We start from the raw sequence: 22,653 nt of genomic DNA on the forward strand, positions 1-22,653 counted from the left end.
TTGCCTTAACACATTTGTCTAACTGTCCCAGTTTGGCCCATATCAAAATTTTCTTCAAAATCATGTTCATACCATCCATGCACTGAATAGCCTCTGTCTGTACTGTACACATACTGGCTGGTGACCAGTTCATGTAGTGTTATGTACTTACCCTATTTATCATATTATGGCTGTATTATACAATATTTGTACATTTTACCTTTTGTGTCCCCCCTAATTCCGCATAGACTGTAAGCTTGCTATCAGGGCCCTCACTCCTTTTTAATATCTGAGTTATGCTTATTTGGTAATGTCTTTTTGTCTGTTCAAGCCCCCCTCCCTAAAATTGTAAAGTGCTGCGGAATATGTTGGCGTGATAAAAAATATTATTATTATTAACAGATATAATTAACAGATATATTTTCTAACCTTTGAGCAAGTTATTAAAACTGAATGTGGTAACACCATGCCTATTAAAGAGGCAAGGTTGATGCAAAAATGCCTCAAATACACTTGTAAAACCTGTCCAAATTGTGGGAACATTTCAACATATTCTATTATGCTAATGCATTTGATGTGCAGAATTATATTTAGAATTGAAAGTGCTTTTATGTAAATTTTTTCTTTAAAACATGTTACAATAAATCTTGCACCTTCCACTCTCACCTCAGACCTGTTTGGTTAGTTTCTGATAATTTGTTGCTAACAGATAATAGCTTTCAAAGTCCTTTGGCAGTTCCCACATGGCAAAGAGGGACACATTCCTGAAATGCTATTTCTGAAATTTAAGCTGAATTTTAGCTTAAAGTGCAGAGCAGCAATGTCCCACTTTAGACTGGTCTGAGCTGGAGTCTCAGACCTTAAAAGAAAGACTAAAGTTTGGACCCTTGAATTCAGTCCAAAGAATTGAAGATTTGGAGCCATGAATAAGGTATGCTGTTCATTTATTGTATTTTTTGCTTTATTGTACAATGGCATGCACATTGTTACTGTGTGGGTGCTCCTCCTTCCAAGGTTTTGAATAGTTCATTTAGTAGGAGTTTATTGTGCATTGTGAATGAGATACTGTTTGTCACCATTCCATACTGGAAATCAAGCATATGTCCATATACACCAGACATAGAAGCAACAATTGTATAACAAGTAGTTTTCCCAGTTACCTAGCTTTCCTAGCTTCTTCTACTTTATCAGTTTTTGCTATCTGGTTGAGCATATATTATTACATGTACACAAATGTATTGGTGTTATTTCATTGAGTTCTGTATTTATAGCAGACGCGTATTAGGAAGGAAGGTGGGGGGGCTATTTTTTAAAAACTACTATGTAGAAATGATATGGGCATAGATTTCTATGTATGCAAAGAATTGAAAAAATAAGAATGGGGACCAAATTGTAACAGTTTATATTGGAAAGTCAGAATTTAGTGCTACCTAAATATTCCAGGCATGTATAAAAAAGAAAAAGCAGCACTCACCATTCCTTGAAATTCAGTCCATGTTACGGGACAAAGTGGTGGCAGGTACGGGGAAGAGAAGATGGACGACGGCCATTTCGCGCTCAACAGAACGCTTCCACTGGTCCACACTTCCACGGCTGGACCCGTGTAAATGTTCTGTTGAGCGCAAAACGTCCATCGTCCGTCTTCTCTTCGCCGCACCCCCCACCCGCCACCGCTTTGACCTGTAACATGAAATAAAAGACTGAATTTCAAGGAGTGGTGAGTGCTGTTTTTTCTTTTTTCTACATGCCTGCCTTGTGACTACATGAAGCTTTGCACCAGCGATAACCTTGTCTGCCAGCAGTGGTTTTGTTAAAAGGACTCTCTCTCCATATTAATGAGTGAATGGTGACACTGACACCTTTAAGATTCTTCCTAAATATTAACCTACAGAACCCATTTAAGCGTAAAGTATACAAAATACGACAAATTATAATTTAGGGATATCTTCTGATTGCTATATTTGGAGGGTAAAAGGAATTTTAACTAAGTTAAGGAGAATTGGATTATACCTCATTGTGTTTTATCTTCCTCTGGATCAACCTTGCAGGAAAATATGCTGAAATTGATACATTTATGGCTTTTTCTCAGCTTTGCTATGTTAGACAATATTTAAATAATTCATTTTTTAAGGGCCAACTTTGGACCAATTTATCACTGTATTATAGGCACAGTGTATCCAAAACATGCTGCACCTGCACTCGTAGTGCTGTCATGTACGGATAATTTTTATGGACTTCATAAGACACTTTATGAAGTTTTTAATCTAGTCACTCAAGTGGAGATTGTACTGCTGAGGACAATCCTAAATTAAATATAAATGGGAACTGTTTGGCATCAATTTCTTTATGCTGTCACATAGAATATGGAATTATTGCATAATTTAGTCCCATTTGTGTAGTTAGATACTGACCTAAAAAAACAAGACAATCAAATACAGCTTTTGATTTGTCTGGTTTTGGTTTGTATTTTGTAAATTGCACTTCAGGCAGCACAGTGGCCCAATGATTAGCACTGTAGCCTTGCAGCTCTGGGGTCCTGGGTTCAAATCCCACCAACGACAACAACTGCAAGGAGTTTGTATGTTCTCCCCGTGTTTGCGTGGGTTTCTTCCAGGGTCTTGGGTTTCCTCCCACACTCCAAAGACATTCTGATAGGGAATGTAGATTTTAAGTCCCAATGGGAACAGTGCCAATAATGTTTGTAAAGCGCTGTGGAATTAATGGACCAATAGTAGTTAGGTCTGCCTGAGCCTAGCAGAATAAAGGATGATCATTGGATCACATTTTTGCCTTTTTTATTTTATCTCTATGAGATATTTATTAGATGCATGATTTTTATACTACTATGTTTGTAATGTCACAAACTAGAGCAGTCTATGCACAGGATAAACTTTATCATGATGATAATTATAGGTAACTTGCTTTGTATTGCAACAGATATAAGACTGAAACATTTTTTTTCTCTACGAATCTATACAAAATTGACAGGATTAATATAAGTAGCATACTGTGCTATTTTTTTTCCAGTAAACTATCAGACACCATGGTGGAAACCTGTCAGACTGATTGGGTCTGCCTGGTACCACCAGTTTCCATCATGTGAAGATCCGTCTTTGAAGTTAATTCAATTATTTTTGTTCCTAGCCCTGATGTGGCCCAAATGTAGCAAACAGCGAGGACGACCATACTTCTTGTTTAATTTAAATATTTTTGCTAGGTTTAGTTTTCCTTTAAGCTCAAAGCACAAAAAAAGAAGAAACGTTTTTACTACTTCTATCAGGAAGAATGTAAGGATATGAAGTAGAGGATGCTGAGATAGCTTTGCACAACGTGCCCTTATATTTGCTTGTACACCTATAGACTTGTTAGACTAGCAAGACTTGTTTTATTGTGTAATTTGCCAACCAATCAGCTGCACCAGCCAGTCTTTTTAGCTGCTGCAGAAAAACTGCCATTCAGGATGAGATTGCCAGTGTGGGGGCTGTTAATCATCAAATACTTCTGGCCCATAAAGAGATCACCCTCTAGCATGTCTAAAAGCCTTAAAAGGATATATGTAAAAGATGATCTTTAACAAACTACCCCTTTAAGGTATATAGTCGTGCCAAACGTTTTGAGACTGACACAGATTTTGGTTTTCACAAAGTTTGCTGCTTCGGTGGGTTTAGATATTTTAGTCTGATGTTTCTGTGGATACTGAAATATAATTATAAGCATTTCATAAGCGTTACACTTTTATTGACAAATACATCACGTTTATATAAAGACTCAATATTTAGAGCGTTGGCTGTAAGCCATAATCATCAACATTAATAGAAATAAACACTTGAAATAGATCCCTCTGTTTGTAATGACTCTATATAATATATGAGTTTCACTTTTTGTATTGAAGAACTTAAATAAATTAACTTTTTGATGATATTCTAATTTAGTGGGAAGCACTTGTATCTGCTTATAGTCCAGATTGAGCTCTACACTGGTGTTGGACAACTCCCATAAGTAAATGGTCTTTAGAAGACGGTTCTTGCTACTTGCTGGACATTCTTGTGCATCCTGAAGCCTTCTTCACAGCAATTCATCCTATGTGTTTGAAGTTCTTGATGATCCTTTAGGGCAATCTTATGCTTCATTTACACTGAAGGATTATCGTTAATGAGTGTTCTTAAGAATGCTCATTTCATGATCATCGTTTCATGTACACAAGCTGCCGATCACTTGATGAACGAGTAAAACACTTGTTCATCGAGTGAAATGATCCTTTGTGCAGCGCAACAGATCATCGTTCTAGGTGGTGCATCATCCTGTGTAAGCAGGACTCAACCTGCTAAGAACAATGGCAGTCTATGCGCACTGAATGATCTACCACAGATCATTCAATGTGCATGGCTTATTACGGTCTGCCTATGTAAACAAGCTAATAAACGACAGACGATTGTTAAATGTTTTGGCCATTTTTCCAAAGTGTCCCAAGGAGCCAGTTTTCAACACGACAATGTCAGTTCTCATGTTGTTCCTGCTTCTGTTAGCAGCCTGTGTGGTCTAAACCATGGCCGGCAGCATTTCTGCTTTTGTCTCCCATCATGTACATCCGAGTACGTCATTGATCAGCAATTGCAAAGGGATCTGCCAGTAGCGGATTTTGATGATCTGTGTACCAAGTACATTCTGCGTGGCAGAACATTTCTCAGAAAACCATTAATAACCTCATTGATAACAACTAAAGTGTGTACTTGCGTGTGTTTATGCTCTTACTCGATACTGAATAAATTAAGATGTTTTGTTTCCAATTTTTATTATTTGCACATCCTTAACATAGCTATCGATCCTGCGATTTTCATAACTCAATGACTTTGCCTTCTTGATATTGCAATTTCAATGTTGAGAAGTGTAAGAAATATACAGTTAGGTCCAGAAATATTTGGACAGTGACCGAATCTTTGTGATTTGGGCTCTGCATGCCATTATTTTTTTTATTTAAAATGAAACAGCTGAGATGCAAATGAAGTGTAGACTTTCATTTTTAATTGAAAGGGTTGAACAAAAATATCCTGGGAAACATTTAGGAATTGCAACCATTTTTCTACAAAGCCTCCTCATTTCAGGGACTCAAAAGTAATTGGACAAATTAACTTTACCATAAGTAAAATGTTCATTTTTATTACTTTGTAGAGCATCTTTTGCAAGCAATGACTGGTGATGTCCATTATCAGGGAACAACCAGGGGATCTTGCAGATCCCACCGCTGCCACCAAGTTGTCAGAGAACAGTCGAGGAAATCACGCAGATATCCCAGTGCTTGCCCCAATTTGTCACGAACCAGCACTCTGCTGCCTCCATTTGTCAGGACAATTATACTAGGCAGGATATTGTGCGCTTCCCAGTGAACGTATAGTATATTCCAACGCATGGAATAGATATATAAACTCCGGTACGGTCACCATCAAGCTCCGCAAAAACCCAAGAAAAATTAGCTGCATTAATCGTTTATACAGTCCGATTGGACACCCATTTCTGGTAACATATAGCCTCACGAGGCTTGAGGGATGCAGTTTATAGAGCAAGAGGAACGAAGCTATTAAATTTTATATATTTAACCCCTTATTTACCGGGGACGTATTAGTACGCATATTTGCGATCCCCCCGTTCAGTGAGGGCTGCTGCGCTGAGCCCTCACTGAACGGAGCACATGTCAGCTGATTCTTACAGCTGACATGTGCCCGCAACAGACGCGGGTGGAATCGCGATCCACTCGCGGCTGTTAACATGTTAAATGCTGCTGTCAATCTCCGACAGCAGCATTTAACGCGCGCTTCCGGGTAGCGCGTCATAAGCCCCGCCCACCGGCGACCCCGTCACGTGATCGCGGTTCGCCGATGGGCGTGCATGACAACCCAGGGTCTGCAGCAGACGCCTGTGGTTGTCATGATCTTGTCGCTATGAGCGCCACCTAGTGGTCGGCGCTCATAGCACAGGACCATTTCTGCTGCATGCAGGGGACCTGCTCGTCCCCTGTATGTAGCAGAGGCGATCGGATAGTTGCTGCTTCTAGTCTCCTATGGAGACTATAGAAGCATGCAAAAAGTAAAAAAAAAAAGTTTTTAAAAATATAAAAAAAAATAAAAAATATAAAAGTTTAAATCACCCCCCTTTCGCCCCATTCAAAATAAAATATATATATAAAAAAAAAAAACACATACACATATTTGGTATCGCCGCGTTCAGAATCACCCGATCTATCAATATAAAAAAAGAATTAATCCGATTGGTAAACGGCGTAACGAGAAAAAAATTCTAAACGCCAGAATTACGTTTTTTGGTCGCCGCAAAATTGCAATAAAATGCAATAACGGGCGATCAAAACATCGGATCTAACTCAAATGTTATCAATAAAAACGTCAGCCCGGCGCGCAAAAAATAAGCCATCAACCAGCCCCAGATCACGAAAAATGGAGACGCTACGGGTCTTAGAAAATGGGGCTATTTTTTTATTTTTTATTTTTTTACCAAATTTTGGAATTTTTTTCACCACTTAAATATAAAAGAACCTATACATGTTTGGTGTCTATGAACTCGTAATGACCTGTAAAATAAGAAGGGCAGGTCAGTTTTAGCATTCAGTGAACGTGGTAAAAAAAATAAATAAAAAACAACTGTGGTATTGCACTTTTTTTGCAATTTTACCGCACTTGGAATTTTTTTCCCGTTTTCCCGTACAGGATATGGTAAAACTAGTAATGGCGTTGAAAAGTACAACTCGTCCCGCAAAAAATAAGCCCTCACATGGCCATATTGACCAAAAAATAAAAACGCTATGGCTCTGGGAACAAGGGGAGCAAAAACGAAAATGCAAAAACGAAAAATGCTCCGGGGCTTAAGGGGTTAATCCGAAAAGTAGGCGGTGTTTATAAAAATATACAAAAGATATTACAAAAGGTGACAAAACAATACAGTATATACAATCGCCTAAAATAAAAAAGGTATCACAAAAGAAAAATACTAAACCTGTATAATGGAAATGGCGCAAACCTTAGCGGAGGTGAGCGCTCCAGTTGAAATATGGAACAATCCTACTGCGAACTGTATCTCCCAGAGCTGAACAATGATTATAATTAAGAATCTGATTTTATTAGATAAAAGTCACTCCCACATAGCTTCTCATGGTAACATCAGAGGGGGCTGGCAATGGGATGTGTCTAGGTCCCAAAAAATTATGAGATCCTCAACCTTCAGGAGGATGCCCACCTGGAGGTCCAAGGCAGGAGATATTAATACCATATTTCACATCATGATTTTAGATTTCTATAGATAGGAAACTAATATTCATTCACTGGACTTCAGCTCCATAGAGTCTGCTTGTAGCTCTTTTGAACATAGGAAGCCTTATCTCCACAGGCATCAACCATAAATTCAGAGATAGGGAACAATTAGAGGACAGAGGGCAAGCTTATCTATAGTAAAGTATTGAGTTTGAAACCTACATTTAAATCATTAGGTCTTAAAATGTTCAATCTATATATCCACTTTAGTTCTTAGAGTTTCAATAATATGACCCTGTCAACCCCTCTCCAGAGAGTTGCCGCATGGGCTAATAAAGTCCACTAATTTTGCACTTTAGTCTGCTGGTGTGCTGCTTCCATTTGTTTATATTATTTGGCAGGACTGCAATTGCTTGGGAGGCTTTGACCCAAATAACTTTTTAGCTGGTGCTACTGCCAAACATCAGAGACCAGGGCAGCAGCTGAGGCACACCGATGTACCCGGGAAAGGTAAGTAAAGCAGAATTTGTTATTTTACAATGAACTGAACCTATGAAGAAATGTTTTCTGAAATGGGATAATGACTTTAAGCTGAAAGATCTACCTTAATCTCTTGCTATATGTACAGATACTCCAAAATCTAATTGATGTCTACAAAATCAGGTAGGTGGTATATCTATATTTATATAATTTCTAGGGACATTAGACTGTAACAGGAATGCATAGCAGTTGCATCTGGATTGGCTACATAAACTAAAGGCAGGTGGGGTCATATTACAGATTTTTCTTAGGAAATAATAAAGGAAATGATTGAAAGGTCCATCCTCCATCCTCCATCCTCCATCTATATGAAATGTATGCATGTCCACTTTCAGTTGTGAGCATATTACCATTATGTTACATGTGAAAGAATCCATAAAAAATTAACCTTTTATATTTATTAGGGGCCCATAATAGTGTCGCAACCCACAAGGAGGATGCTTAGTCTGGCCTAGGACTAGTCTGGCTTTGCCTTAGCATAAATAAATCTTGTGCTATTTCACTTGTTTTGTTTTTCAGATTAGCTTACCTTGGACAGAGAGAACATTTTATAAGCGTGATTGTGTTTCCATCATACCAAACTCAAGAGAACCTCATAGGTAACTGATTCACATGTCTTGCAAACCTAACATGTAGAATATGTGTCTTTCATACACGCTTAGAAAATCGTGGGCGAGGCACTCGTCTGTGGTGCCCCGGCACGTTACATGAAAGTGGAGGTCCTGGCTGGGTGAGTGGACCTGGGTTGTTTGGCCATTAAGCCCGTGCAGGCCGTATGTAACCATTGTTGCGGGTTTGTCAAGACCAGATGTGTGACAGTTCAATGAGGATACCACCATTCAAAAATAAACTCTTTACTGAATGGGGATTTGCTAAAGACTATATAAAAGGGATACCGGATACAAATCCTTATGAACACTTTCTTTACAACTTGAAGCATTTTCCACACAGTTTCCTTCCTCAGTAGTTTACTCCAGGGCTCTCTATGTCCACTGTGTCTCCCTACTTGCCATCTTTATCACTATAGTCCTTATCAGCAAGTGTCCTTTACTTGTTATGCAGTTCCACGTCCTCCTTCTGACACTCCCAAACTCCTGCCCGGGACATTTTACCCATTCCGCGTACTCAGTCCTGTTTAGGCCCGTTATCTTTCATCATTATAAGTTCAGGGTCTTGTGTCTAGACGTCCTCTCCTAGACCCGCCTCCGCAAGGCCACTCTGTCTCTTTGTCACTTGTAATCCGGATTTTGCTATCCCTGCTCTTCAGTCTCCTCCGCTGACTTAGGTCACCCCAGAATGCAGAACTGCTCACCTTGGATCTTTTGATGCACTCACTATGCCTTCCCTATTTAACTCTCTGACAGTAATTTGTCACTTTCCCTCCAGCTTATCCCCTCCCACTCTGGGCTAGTCCCAAACATTAACTCTATAAGTTCCTACGGTCAACCTACACATGTCATTAACGCAATATACTATTCACATTACACAACACAGTCCACATTACATCACAATAAAGCGATTGGTGTCTTCAGGGAAAGGAATGCAACAGCAGCAGTCCAACTCCTTACATTCCTCCCCTCTTTAATGATGGTCATTCTTGACCATCCAGAAAACCTGAAAGACATCATTGCACGACACCACACGTATAACTTTAATAATGGCAGCCTCTATTCTAGAAGGCAAGTGGTGTCTTTTTCCCTTTTTGGTCAGCATGGACCGGGTCCTATTGGGTTAGGACCCCAGAAAAAGAGTTCATGTTCTTTAAAACAACTTTAACCCGGCGGGAACCTCAGGTCGTCCATCCCCCCTTTTCCCAACATTAATCCTTTTGGTAAAGATACAGTCCATTGTTCTCCATCAGTCGATAGGACAGGGACACAGTCCTTAAAACAACATCCAGCACATTGAGGCATGATCCTTTTAACTACAGTCCTGTCCATGTGACAGGCACACAGTACCTTATAGACATTCCCATTACCGGACAGGATTGAGTTCTTGGCTGAGGATGTAGGACCCTCCAGCGGCCTCAGCGTCTCGCTAATCCAGCAGGTAATGCACAACAGGCGCAACAAACTGCGGAGGGGAAACACACACTTCAGCCTTCCACGGCCGTCAACATGGAGGAGTCCCAAAAAGGTGAGTCTTTTACCCATGAAGATCCTGGACTTTCATGAGGGTGCAACCAGCACAACTCGGCTGTCCGATTTCCATCTCCATCGCTATTCCTTCTCTTTGATCTCCGACTTCGGTCTGACTCTCTGACAGGAACTTGTCACTTTCTCACATATAGGGCCGAATTCATTAAGACTGTCATAGTGTATGGCAATCTTAACAAATGGGCTCACTGGAGTATGAGGTGCCTAATTCATTAAGAATTAGGTGCACCTCTTAACTGGCGGGCGCCTCTGCCATGTACTCCAGTCAGGAACTAGAGTACATTACTTGAGAAATTCAAGCCACTACAGTGGCGTAAATTTTAATGAATTAGAAAGGTGGGGTTAGCCACGCCCCATACCACCAATGGTCTGCCCATTTTGTCAAAGCTGGCTGGGGCTGACCTGAAAATGCTTAATGTCACAAGATTTCTGCAAGGTATTTTATGCCAGAAAACTGGTATAAACACCTTCATGAATCAGGCACTTAAAAAGTAAAACTAAATTTCTTTCTAAATTCATTTCTATTTAGTGCCATAATCTAAGCTATTTTCTAATATACTTGTATTAAAAATTTCCTACTATTCCCTAACTACACTAACTGCTGTTCTATTTTTTTCCTATTTCTTCTGTGATGATGCTTTTATATATATTTGACTAAACTACAAAGTAAATGTATCATCTTTAATTTTAGTCCTTTTAGAGATCATTTCATCTTCAACTTGCTTAACTGTTCACAATAACAGTAATTTTGACCAGGGGTGCCCAAACTTTTACATGCCACTATAGCAAGGCTCGCTAAAGAATCAATATTGAACTTTTGGATTGGTACATTCAATAGATGGCACTAGAGTTCAAGTCTTCTTTCACTCTGAAGAGACTATTTGCATATTTAAATTCCCAGAGAAGCATTGCATGACCTATAAGTCTCCTTATGCCAGCTTGGCACTCTCCACAAGGAGAAACATTCCCCTAAGCATCTCTAGTATCATGTTAGAGGTCTATTAAATCGTCCCAGCCCTTCCAAACAGGAGATACTTGGTAGGCTAACAGAAATCCACAACTATCCCATTGAATCTGGTACACATGACTTTTATCTGTGTTGACCTCACCATATCCTAGTTCAGCGTCAAATATAGTGCACTTGCATATTCAGAATAGCAGATAATCAATACTGCCCGTATAAACATCCAGCTGCTATTAGATCATTAAGTATGTACAAATTCAGACAACTTATTTATAATTCTTTAACATGGTGCTTATTCATGGAACAGGTCAATAGTTGCTTATTATGCATAGGAGGTGTTGTAAGGTTTAAAAGAAATCTGTAGATAACAGTTAATGAAATCTGTCAGGATCACCTTTACATAAATGATAAAACAGATGTAAGGTGCCCAAGTGAGGTATTCGTGGGCAAGCTGTCGCTTCCACTCGCTTTGGCACCCTACCGACAAAGTGTGTCCTCGCTCTGGTGTGCTGCTGTGTATGTGGTGTCTCCCACTTACTTTTGGTCTGCAAGCCTCTTTTGACTCGTGGAATCAATCTTCTCGAACCAGGGCAGCAATCAATTCAGAGGACAAATAGTTCATAAAAACAACCAGAACTTTACTTGGTAACTGGCAGTATATACAGTGTTTACAGGCAGGTATAAAGGATAAGGCCCAACGGGTTGTTATCTTTCCCACAGGTACCGAATACAACTTCAGCCCTGGTTCCCGATCTAGGTGAAGCATCCCTTCTCCTATCTTCTTCTCCTAAGGATTCTTCCTCACCATTGACAATATATCTGGATCCCATCTCACTTTGCCTCTGAGAGTTTGAATCCTATATCTTTTTCTGTAGCCTTGCAGATAGAATGTGCCCCCAGGCCCCAATGTCTAGCTCGAGGTTCCCAGGCCAGAAAAGGAGACTCTTGCAGGGGTTCTCTGGAGAACGATTGCCCAGGATCCTAGGCCCACATTGTCCCTACCAGCCCTTAACGAGAGTCTGCTGCTGGTGACTTGTCACTGTACTGCACCACACTCACGGACTGTCACTTCCTGCACTTGACACTAGCACTCAGTTCCCCCTCCCTTTACTGTGGCAGCCTCTACAGTTAACCTACCCAGGCCAAACTGCAGTCCCTGAGGGTTCTATCTTCAGGAATACACAATTAACCCTTTAGACTGCCATGTGAATTCAAAAAGTCTATTAGTGTGCAAACTGATTTTCATAATAAAAGAAATATATTAAATGTGTGCCATATTACCAAAAAAGGCTAATCTATGCACCAACCTTTTTTTTACACTAGACACGTAGTGGACAATAAAGAACCTTTTAATGAACATCACAGCAAGAGACTTCTTTCCAACAGCGCAGCCAATTTTTAAACGAGTTTTTATTCTGTTTTGGTAACTATTAGATCTTAGTATATTGAAGCAAAAAAAAAATCATGTAATTAATTGAGGTTTAGGACACAACAGTCTGTCAACACAAAATTGTTGAAACCAAATGCTCTATTGCGCAGGCGCCAGTTCTCAGTGACTCCCTGGCGCCTGCGTAATAGAGCACTGTGGCACTGTGCTCAGCCAAACGGCCCAGGAGGAAACAAAGCGCGCTCCCTGTGAGCCGCGCTTTGCGCATGCGCCAGGAGGTGAGAGAAAAAAGCGCACGTCACAGGGCCCTGTGATGTGTGGGGAGGGGGAGAAATATGTTAACCTGGACATATGGGGGAATTGGTGGAATAATAAGCAGATGGGTGGGGATAGCTTGGCATCCGGGGGACGCCAAGCCTGTGAAAAACCAAGGAGATAAAACTAAATTTCTCTGCATTCAGACCTCTACCATGGGCCATACAGGTAAGTATAGATTTACTTTTCTATACTCTGTACGCCCATAGTAGAGGTCTGATAACTCCAAAGTGGTGACAGATTCCCTTTAAAGCAGTTGATCACTCATGCTGGAACATTATTTAGTGCACTAATAAATGTTACCACAAGGTAATTGAGTCATATCTAAGAGTCACATTTAATTTTTTATACTGCCCAAATGCTTGACCTGAAATTATATTTAAATTGTTCGGTGTGAGTTAACATTTTTTTTGTCAGTACACAATATAAAAGGGGGTAATATAGTAAATATTAATTTGAATGCTCTGAATTAAACCCCATTTCCCAATTCTCAAAGGGGTGGTCATATAGTAATAGAAATAATAATAATTAATAATAATAATTTTGTAGATATAGCAAATAATTAAATTAAAAACCATAATAACCCATTTCTTGTTCACTTTCATTAGATGCATTCCCGGGTGTCAGATTTGCCAACAGCTTGTCCGGTTAGTTATGAAGCACTATAAATACTGCACAGCATATGTAAATCTTACTGCTGTAGTTTTCTAGGTTACCTCAACCAATATGGAGAATATTTGTGTGTCAATAGGTGTTGTTGTGGCCGTTTGATTAAAGAACACAGATCTTTTGCTGGAAAATCTGTCACAAGTCTTGCAGATGATCAAACACAATCAGAGAGTTGGACAGTGGAGAAAGACACGGTCAAAAGTCCTACAAATGCATATGGCACCATTGACTTTCAAGGTGGATCACAAGGCTGTAAAGCCAAGGTAAATACATTTGTTTATCTCATTCCTTAGACGAATCAATATCTAGGTAAATTCATTACATTAATTATTATATATCGTAATATATTATACTGTATTATATCATATTGTAACTGAATGCATGGCCACATAGACCAAATTGTAACAATCAGTGGGATTTGTTATATTTATTTTATGATGTGTCTTAAGAACAGTCGTTCTCACAATTGGAAACACAAGTATGAGAATAAACCCTTTAGTTACACATATATTACAATATGTGCAGAATAGATACATTTACAGTTTTTCCTTAAAGGGGTTTCCCCCTTTCAACTTTTTTTATTTTACTAATCTTGTTTGTATTAAAAGAAATAAAATCAAGCGCTGCTCACCATCCCCGGGTCCAGTACCACATCTCTGTCACTGCTCCAGTGATGCACAGGCTGCATGTACACTAATACAATTCAATACACCACACATACAATTGAATAGGAGGTGGATGTGCAGTACACCGCGGCGGCCACTACCACTTTACGGCGGAGCCCCGCAGGTGAGCACTTCTGGCCGGCGGCCGCCGCCAGCACCGCTAACAGCTGATCAGCGGGGGTGCCGCGTGCAGGACCCCGGCCGATCATACATTGATGCCCTATCCTACGGATAGGTCATCAATGTAAAAGTAGTGGACAACCCCTTTAATGGCTTGTGCTTCCTACTGCTGAACCCAGCTTCTACACAAATACAGAAGCAGACGCAGAGTTGGACTAAAGGAAAGTGATCTCCAGATAATTTTTATTATTTTTAATACTACCAAGATGAATTAGTGAAAAAAATTAACGCTACAGTTACATCACATCTAATTCCATCTATTATTTCTAGTATGTTAGATTGTCTTGTGACAGTAAGATTGAAGATATACTTCACCTCATGGTCAAAGAATGGAGAATGCAACTTCCAAAACTTCTTATTTCGGTACATGGTGGTACTCAGAAATTTGACCTTCACCCTCGTATTAAAGATGCATTGTCCAAGGGATTTATTAAAGCTGCAGGGACTACAAGAGCTTGGATACTGACTGGAGGCATGAATAATGGTAATTTATCAAACAAAATTGAATCATTGTTGATATGCCTTGGAAAAGGTCATGAAATCCTGCTGGACATGTGAGTAGACCTGCGTTGGGCTGCCAATTTTTTTTATCTAAAGATGTTCTTTTCAAGGTGTTGCTGAACACATTGGAGATGCTTTGAAGGACCACGCTTCTCATCTGTGCCATAAAGTGTGCACTATTGGAATAACGCCATGGGGTCTAATTGATGGTAGACAAGATCTGCTTGGAAGAAATGTAAGCCACATTTCTCCAATGTTTCCCATATTTGCTATTTTGTTGTATTTCTTACATATTTTGTGCTTTTTATTCCCTCAAGGTTGAAGCTCCATATCAGACACTGAGGAACCCTCTGAGTAAACTGCATATACTGAACAGGGTTCACAGCCACTTCATCCTGGTGGATGATGGAACAGTTGGACAATACGGAGCAGACATTCGCATACGACAGGAATTAGAAAGCAGAATCTCTCTACAGCAAATTCATGCCAGTAATTTATCCTGATACTGATACTGCTTTATGTGTTCATTCAACTAACTTAATAATGAATTCCAGAGAAGATAACATTTCTAAAATAATCTATATAGTTATTTTAGAACAATTTCTAAGATTGTATTTTAATACATTTTATGGAATACTTAAAAACTATATATTTTTAGGGACTGGCAAGCGAATTCCAATTGTGGCTCTGATACTAGAAGGTGGTCCCAACACTATAATTACAGTCTTTGACTATCTTCAACAAACACCTCCGGTGCCAGTGGTGGTCTGTGAAGGAAGTGGCAGAGCAGCTGACCTCCTGGTATATGTTTATAAGCAGACAGAGAGTCAAGGGTAAGAGAGTTATTTGCAACAATGGAAGAACTAGTGAAAAACAAATTATTCTATTAATTTTTTGCTTTTTTTTTTCTCAGAAATCTTTTGGATGGTGTACAATCTGATATTATAACCACCATAAAGAAAACATTCGGCCTCAATCAGAGCGAAGCTATGCATATATTCCACACTTTAATGGCATGCATGAAGACCAAGCATCTAGTGAGTTTCATGATCCCTGAATGTCTGATTGCACTTTCACACTGTACTTCTACTTCTCTTAAAGGGAACCTGTCATGTCCTATCTACTATGTAAACCGCCCCCATTCCGTTGTTAGTGATGCAATGTGCATCACTAACACGCTGTTTTCATTAAAATTGGTGCTAATATCATGAGTCTATAACATTTTATACACTTATATTCTACCTGCTCGTTCAGTCATAGGGGTGTGATCCTCTTATTCAGTCATGGGTGGCCCCGCATTCAGTCAGTGCTGGCGCAGCCCATGTATTTGAATTTTGCTCCAGACTAGCGCTGATGTAAGTGAGGCGCTTGCGCAATATGACATGGCCAGCCACGGCTCCCTGCGCAGTGAGGCTGTGTAGTTCCTAGCTTCACTGCGCATGCGCTATTAGCCGCGGCTGGCCATGTCTAATGCCTATCTGAGAGCATGAATCACTACAGTATTTATTTGAAAAAAGGGAAAGAAAGTTAAAAAATAGTATTAATCTGAGTGTATGTTATCTAAGTATAAACCCTAACAAAACATATATATATATATATATATATATATATTTTTTTTTTAAATAAATAATAAATTGAAACGTAAAAGAAAGCAAGGGAAAAAGAGATAGTTTGGAAGGGGATTCTCAAGTATACACTGGAGGGCATGAGGAGAAAAACAAGGTTTGAACTAACCAGAACTTTGGAAGGGGAATCCCAGACTTGAACTCATAACAGAGTGTGAGAAGGGGAATCCCAAGTGAGAAGCCGTGAGCACTAGTGAGAGTGGAAAGGAACTTTTGAAGGAGTTGTGCCACTGAGAGGATCGTGTTGGGAAACTGAAAAAAATATTGAGGGATAAAAAAGTGAAGAAGTATAAAATGAAATGATGTAGTTGTAAGGAAGACAATAGTAAGAAGGGGATAAAGTTCTGATTACGGGAAAAGATCCCGGTGCAGTAAATAGGAAAAGGGGACATGAAGTTGTGCTGTGAGTTAAATGTATACATGTTGAGTGAAGAAGTAGTGGGAGGATATTTATTAGAAAAGAAAGGAATTGAATAAATGGAATACGAATGTGCAAGAGAAATCAAGGTGAGGCAATTTGTAATCTATTAAAAAGATAAAGAAAAGAGAATTTTATTTGTAAGAGAAGGATTATCATTGCTCAGACACAGAAGCGTATGCCGACTCTGCCCCCTTCTGTGATAAGCAGCTCAGGATCTATAGACATTGTATAAACTGAGCCTGGTATGGGAGTGGTTAACTGTGGTGTGGTCGGAGGCTGCTTTCTTAGCTCTCCTGCATTGCTAAATCTAAAAACTGATACAAACATCTGCATGTTTTTCTCAATATCTGAAATGAAATCAGAATAAACCTTTCCCGATTTAGGTCAGTTAGGATTACCATAATTTTTAATATTTGCCAAATGCCAGAATAATGAGAGAGAGAGAATGTTTTAAGGTATTTTTATTACTTTTTACAAAGTCAAAAGTTGACATACACTAAGATTACTGTGCCTTTAAACAATTCTGGAATGCCCATATGATGATGTCATGTGTTTAGAAGCTTCTGATAGGTTTTTTTGGCAACATCTGAGGTAATTAGAGACACACCTGTGGATCTATTTTAATGTACACCTGAAACACATTGCTTCTTTGTGTAGCATTATGGGAAAGTCTAAAGAAATCAGCCAAGATATCAGGAAGAGAATTGTCGATTTGCACAAGTCTGGCTCATCCATGGGTACAATTTAAAGATACATGAAGGTGCCTCGTTCATCTGTACAAACAATTTTACGCAAGTACAAACAGGATGGGAATGCCCAGCGATCATACCACTCAGGAAGGAGACGGGTTCTGTATCCCAGAGATTAACGTGCTTTGGTCCGACATGTGCTTATCAACCCAAGGACAAAAGCAAAAAACCTTGTGAAGATGATGGTGGAAGCTGGTAAAATTGTGTCAATATCCACAGTGAAACAAGTACTGTATCAACTTGGGCTGAAAGACCACTCTGCCAGGAAGAAGTCTTTACTCCAAAAGAAACATAAAAAGGCCAGATTAATGTTTGCAAATGGACACAGGAAAAGAAACCTTAATTTTTGGAGACATGTCCTGTGGTTTGATGAAACTAAAATTTAACTTTTTGGGCATAATGACCATCGTTACGTTTGGAGGAAAAAGGGGGAGAAGCTTGGAAGCCTTAGAGCACCATCCCAACTGTGAAACACAGGGGTGGCAGCATCATGTTGTGGGGTTGTTTTGCTGCAGGAGGGACTGGGGCACTTCCCAAAGTAGATGGCACCATGAGAAAAGAAGATTATGTGGCAATACTGAAGCAACACCTCAAGACATCAACCAGGAAGTTAAAGCTTGGGAGGAAATGGGCCTTCCAAATGGACAATGACCCAAAGCATACTGCCAAAATGGTAACAAAGTGGCTTAAGGATAACAAAGTCAATGTTTTGGAGTGACCATCACAAAGTCCTGATCTCAATCCTATTGAAAATTTATGGGCAAAGCTGAAAAGGCAGGTGCAAGCAAGGCGACCAACAAACCAGAATCAGTTACACCAGTTTTGTCAGGAGGAATGGGCCCAAATTCTGACCAACTATTGTGAGAAGCTTGTGGAAGGATATCCCAAACGTTTGACCCAAGTAATTCAGTTTAAGGGCAATGGTACCAAATACTAATGAAATGTATGTAAACTTTTGACTTTGCAGTAAGTAATAAAAATGCCTTAAACATTCTCTCTCATTATTCTGGCATTTGGCAAATATTAAAAATTATGGTAATCCTAATTGACCTAAAACGGGAAAAGTTTATTCTGATTTCATGTCAGATATTGAGAAAAACATGCACGTGTCTTTTTATATAGTGTATGTAAACTTCTGGTTTCAACTGTATGTGGACTATAAAAAGATGCATATAAACATGTAGTGCTATGAAGTAGAATAAAAATAAAAAATACTACATGTTAATTAAATAGGTACGAGGAGCAAAATATATAAAAAATTCATGAATAAACCACTGGTACATGAAATAGTAACATGAGAAATGTAGTAGTAGTATATTTTTCTGAATGATTGAGTTACTTAAAATGATACCTCGTTGCTGTTCCCTCCATTTTGTCATTCTCCTGAGGAAGAAGTCAGCATGAATTCAAACGTGTTAAGAATATCTGAACATCAAGGATCTCGGAATTCTTTATTTCCACCAGCAGTGTATCATCCTTCGCGTTTCCTATCTTGTTTCCGAATCCACGTTGGTTCTTCCAACTATCGGAGCAGCAGCTGCTAGATATTTTACTAAGTTTTCATAAGAGTTGTGAAAATACCATGAAAGGAAAAGGATCCAACTTCCAGTATATATAAAAACATCCAATTTTATTTAATCCATTAAAAAGCTGAAAAATGGAGGGTATTCACTTCAACTTTTTCCAAAGTATGTATATTTTTCACTTTTTTAATGGATTAAATAAAATTTGATGTTTTTATATATATCGGAAACTAGATCCTTTACCTTTCTTGAACATATATACCTAAAATGCCTTGCTGTGGCGTGCTTTTCAAGCTTCCCCACGGACTGGATTAATTTTGGTAAGGGTGAGCTGGATCATTTTGTTCATTTGTGCAAATACCTCACCTATAAATGCATGTATTTGGATACAGCCCTATGTGTGCTTTCTGACCATTTTCAGCTTCACTTCCATGCACACATGTACACATTCTGCCAATGGATTTCAACAGGATGGTGCTGCAGGGCAAATAAAACATATTTAAATAGTGCCCTATTCGCTATGGCCCCAGCAGTGGGAAAACCTATGATCATCTTATTGCTGATGTATCCTTCTAATTGAAGGGATATTTTAAAGGGAAGATTATGAACTGTCATGAGACATGTTTTTTGCAATCTGTGAGTATCATGACTTATATCCTCTTAAAAGGATTCTCCCATTAACAAAGTACATTTTAAACAATATACCTTAGAATATTAATAAGTTCCTAAATTGGATGTGCTTAAAAAAAAAATTCTGTGCTGAGATAATGTTTTAAATGTGCCCCTGCTGTGTACTGTGTATTGGCTGTGTCTAACCATGCAGGAACATGGTCTGATCATACCACATCTCCTGAGCAGGGGTGGTAGCAATAGAGAGTATAGATGTTATGACCTGCTACAAGAACTAAGGAAAGAAAGGGAATCTGTCACTACAATAAGACTGAGCTGATTCCCTAAGTTTCAGCGGGCGACCTGTTCCTTGTGAACAGACCTGCCTTCGTCCTCAGCTAGTCTGAACGCAGACCTATAGAATAAAGGGAGGGGTCCCTAAAAGCACTAAAGACTGGGACAAAATTGGACACCTCCTAGCAGATGTTGTAGCGGAGCAAAAAGACAAACTGACAAAAAGTACCTAGAGGTCCAAAGGACCAAACGAACTAGAGAGATAGGTACAAAAGCACCTGGCTAGATAGAGAGTCAAATAACACTGAAGTCCAGCAAAGCCAGAAGGGCGGAGCTGGAATAAATAGGCAGAAGGTCACGTGACCAAAATAGAAAAAAAACTAACAGGAGAGTTCTAACAATAGAGACATTATAGCAGGGGATCACAGCTGCTGCTTCTGTGAGGTAAAACATTTCCCTGCCTGTTCAAAAACGTATTTTAACTAATAGAAAAAATCAGCTGTGATCCCCTGCTGTCTTATCTATACACTCATTTGTTTCCTCCCCTGGCCTGGAGCTGTGGTATGTTCAGAAGTGGAGCAGATCTGCATGGTAAGACACAGCCCTTACCCAGCAGGGTCACATTTATAAGATTATATCAGCACAGGAACATTTTTTTAACACATCCAACTGAGGAACTTTTTATTACTCCAAGATCTATTAATTAAAATGTACTTTGTTGGAGGGACAAGCCTTTTAAGGATGGTCTCCTTTTTCCATAGCTAGACTTTATAGGTTTCTTTCCTACCTGGTCAGTTTACTTAACCTCTGTTTCAGTTACAAATGTCCCAAGTCATTGAAGCATACATATATATTCATTACATACATATTCATTACTCCCATACACCTATTTACAGTATGTCTTTGAGTGTGTGCAATGTAACGAACTGCTAACACCAATGGGTAAATGGGAATCAACATTGGTTTTACAATATTTTCACTGTTATACCTTCCTTAAAAAAATACATTTTACACATATTAAAACCAATTAATGCTGTATATCTTTATATCTGCCTGTTGTAGATAACTGTGTTTCACGCTGGGCCAGAAGAACAACAAGATATTGATGTTGCAATCCTTACATCACTGCTAAAAAGTCAGTATCTAAAGTCATTTTCAGGATAGTTGTTAGTCTCTAAATGACGATATGTGGTCTGTGACTCAAATACTTGCGTATAGTAGATGAAAGAAATGATCATACAATTTAGATTTAGGGGCTCTGAATATGTTGTTGATTTACAAAGCCTAACATGTTTTTTTATAAAGGACCTGTCACCAGGTCAAAATATGGAAGATTTTTCTCTTATTTTATTCCAACTGCTCCCCTTAGTATTTCATTTTTGTATTTTTTTTTCAATCTTGCCATAAGGTTTCAGAGCTATGGGCCACTTTATCTATTCATAATTGATATGGTCTGTCATAGAGAAAGTTAAAATCCATACAGACATTTCCAAAATAAGATATGACACTTCAACCTCCTTTGAAATAGGACTACACATTGAACATTTGGGATTAATAAGATCTAGGAAAATAGGGACTCATTAAAACAAGGGAAATGAGAGAGAGGGCTAACATTACACCCCGTTTGAAGCAGAGACCTCCTGCCATGTACATGTGATTAAAATAGGATATCTGCTGAAGAAAAAGACAGTAAGATTGACATCTGTTTACGCAGAGGCGGTGAAGTGCAGGTACTTCCTTTGTTCCAAAGAAGGAGCATCCCGGGTTCAAAAGATTTTGCTGAGAGTGTTATAGACTTTGTGCCTCCGTTGTCCAGATATGAATATTGGGGTTTCGTATCGATCCGATATATATGGGATATAGATTTTTGGCGTCATAGCAAAGGGGCGAACAGAATACATTCACTCATTTCCCTGTAGGGCCATTAGAACCTCTCCAACTTAATAACGTTCCAAAGGATGGTGCTATAGATGTCGTGTTTCATCTCTTTACAAAGATAAAATTGCAATAATAAACATGAGCACAATATCTCTCACCTGGGACCTCCAGGGGCCAAGATATTCTGTAAGTTGGGGATCTGATAAAATTCTGAAGGGCCGACCACATCCCACAAACAGCCCCCACATGAGCTCATCAAATAGAAGGCGTGTGGGCGTAACTTTGAGCTAATAAAAAGCATTATTTAGATAAAAAATGCAAAAGCGCAATAGGGTCTTATCCAAGTAGATAGATAGTAAAAGAAAGGCAGCACCACTTACCTTACAGGGTTCTGTGAGACACAGCATCTAAAAAGCCTATGATCCAGATGCTGCAGCTTCCACGAAATGGCAAGAATAAATGTCGGGAAAATGGAAGTTATTCTGCGCTTACTGGAGTGACAACAATCCACTAGTAGAAGTGAGATTCAGGTATATTGTCAATATTGTCATGGTCTTTAAAGCAGGCGTGGCTCACAGGGTAATAATGCAGAAGAGCCTAAAGACAGACACCCGCCAGAGAAACCTGTGAGCCTGCCCATTGGTGAAGATCATAAAAATTAGCATAAGATAAAAAGGCCCTTATCTCTGGAACCATATGGCAGATTAAAAATAATGTATTACTCATGGAATCACTGAGAAGTAAATAATAGCAATAACTATATAATAGTCTCTTTAAGTCACATAACTGTCCTGCTTAGGCTAGACCAGCATCAATAGCAGACGAACCTCGCTAGATGCCCCGGCCCATGATGATCTGAGTGAACATGCTTTGTTTTTGTCAGGCATGAGCCTCATTCAGACATGCTTTTCTTTCTTATATGTGAAAAAAATGGACCTAATT

The 22,653-nt window shown here is 39.2% G+C and overlaps 1 protein-coding gene across 2 annotated transcripts in view; it reads left to right on the top strand.

The window, feature by feature from the left end:
• Positions 1–706: 706 nt before the first annotated feature.
• LOC141166433 (transient receptor potential cation channel subfamily M member 7-like) overlaps positions 707–22,653 on the top strand; it is a 101,820-nt gene continuing 79,873 nt past the window's right edge. The window contains exons 1-10 of one of the 2 annotated variants that reach the window (XM_073653104.1): positions 707–910; positions 8,295–8,374; positions 13,206–13,244; positions 13,349–13,529; positions 14,382–14,595; positions 14,723–14,847; positions 14,930–15,101; positions 15,271–15,445; positions 15,526–15,649; positions 20,896–20,968. In XM_073653104.1, coding sequence (XP_073509205.1) covers positions 902–910; positions 8,295–8,374; positions 13,206–13,244; positions 13,349–13,529; positions 14,382–14,595; positions 14,723–14,847; positions 14,930–15,101; positions 15,271–15,445; positions 15,526–15,649; positions 20,896–20,968 — 1,192 coding nt within the window. In that variant the 5' untranslated portion in view covers positions 707–901. Of the gene's footprint in view, positions 911–8,294; positions 8,375–13,205; positions 13,245–13,348; positions 13,530–14,381; positions 14,596–14,722; positions 14,848–14,929; positions 15,102–15,270; positions 15,450–15,525; positions 15,650–20,895; positions 20,969–22,653 lie in introns of those variants that run through there. The other variant, XM_073653105.1, reaches the window with a different exon arrangement.

Source organism: Phyllobates terribilis, unplaced genomic scaffold (assembly GCF_046119375.1).
Source record: "Phyllobates terribilis strain yellow unplaced genomic scaffold, ASM4611937v1 Scaffold_11__3_contigs__length_659146591, whole genome shotgun sequence".
NCBI classification, from domain to species: Eukaryota; Metazoa; Chordata; class Amphibia; order Anura; family Dendrobatidae; genus Phyllobates; species Phyllobates terribilis.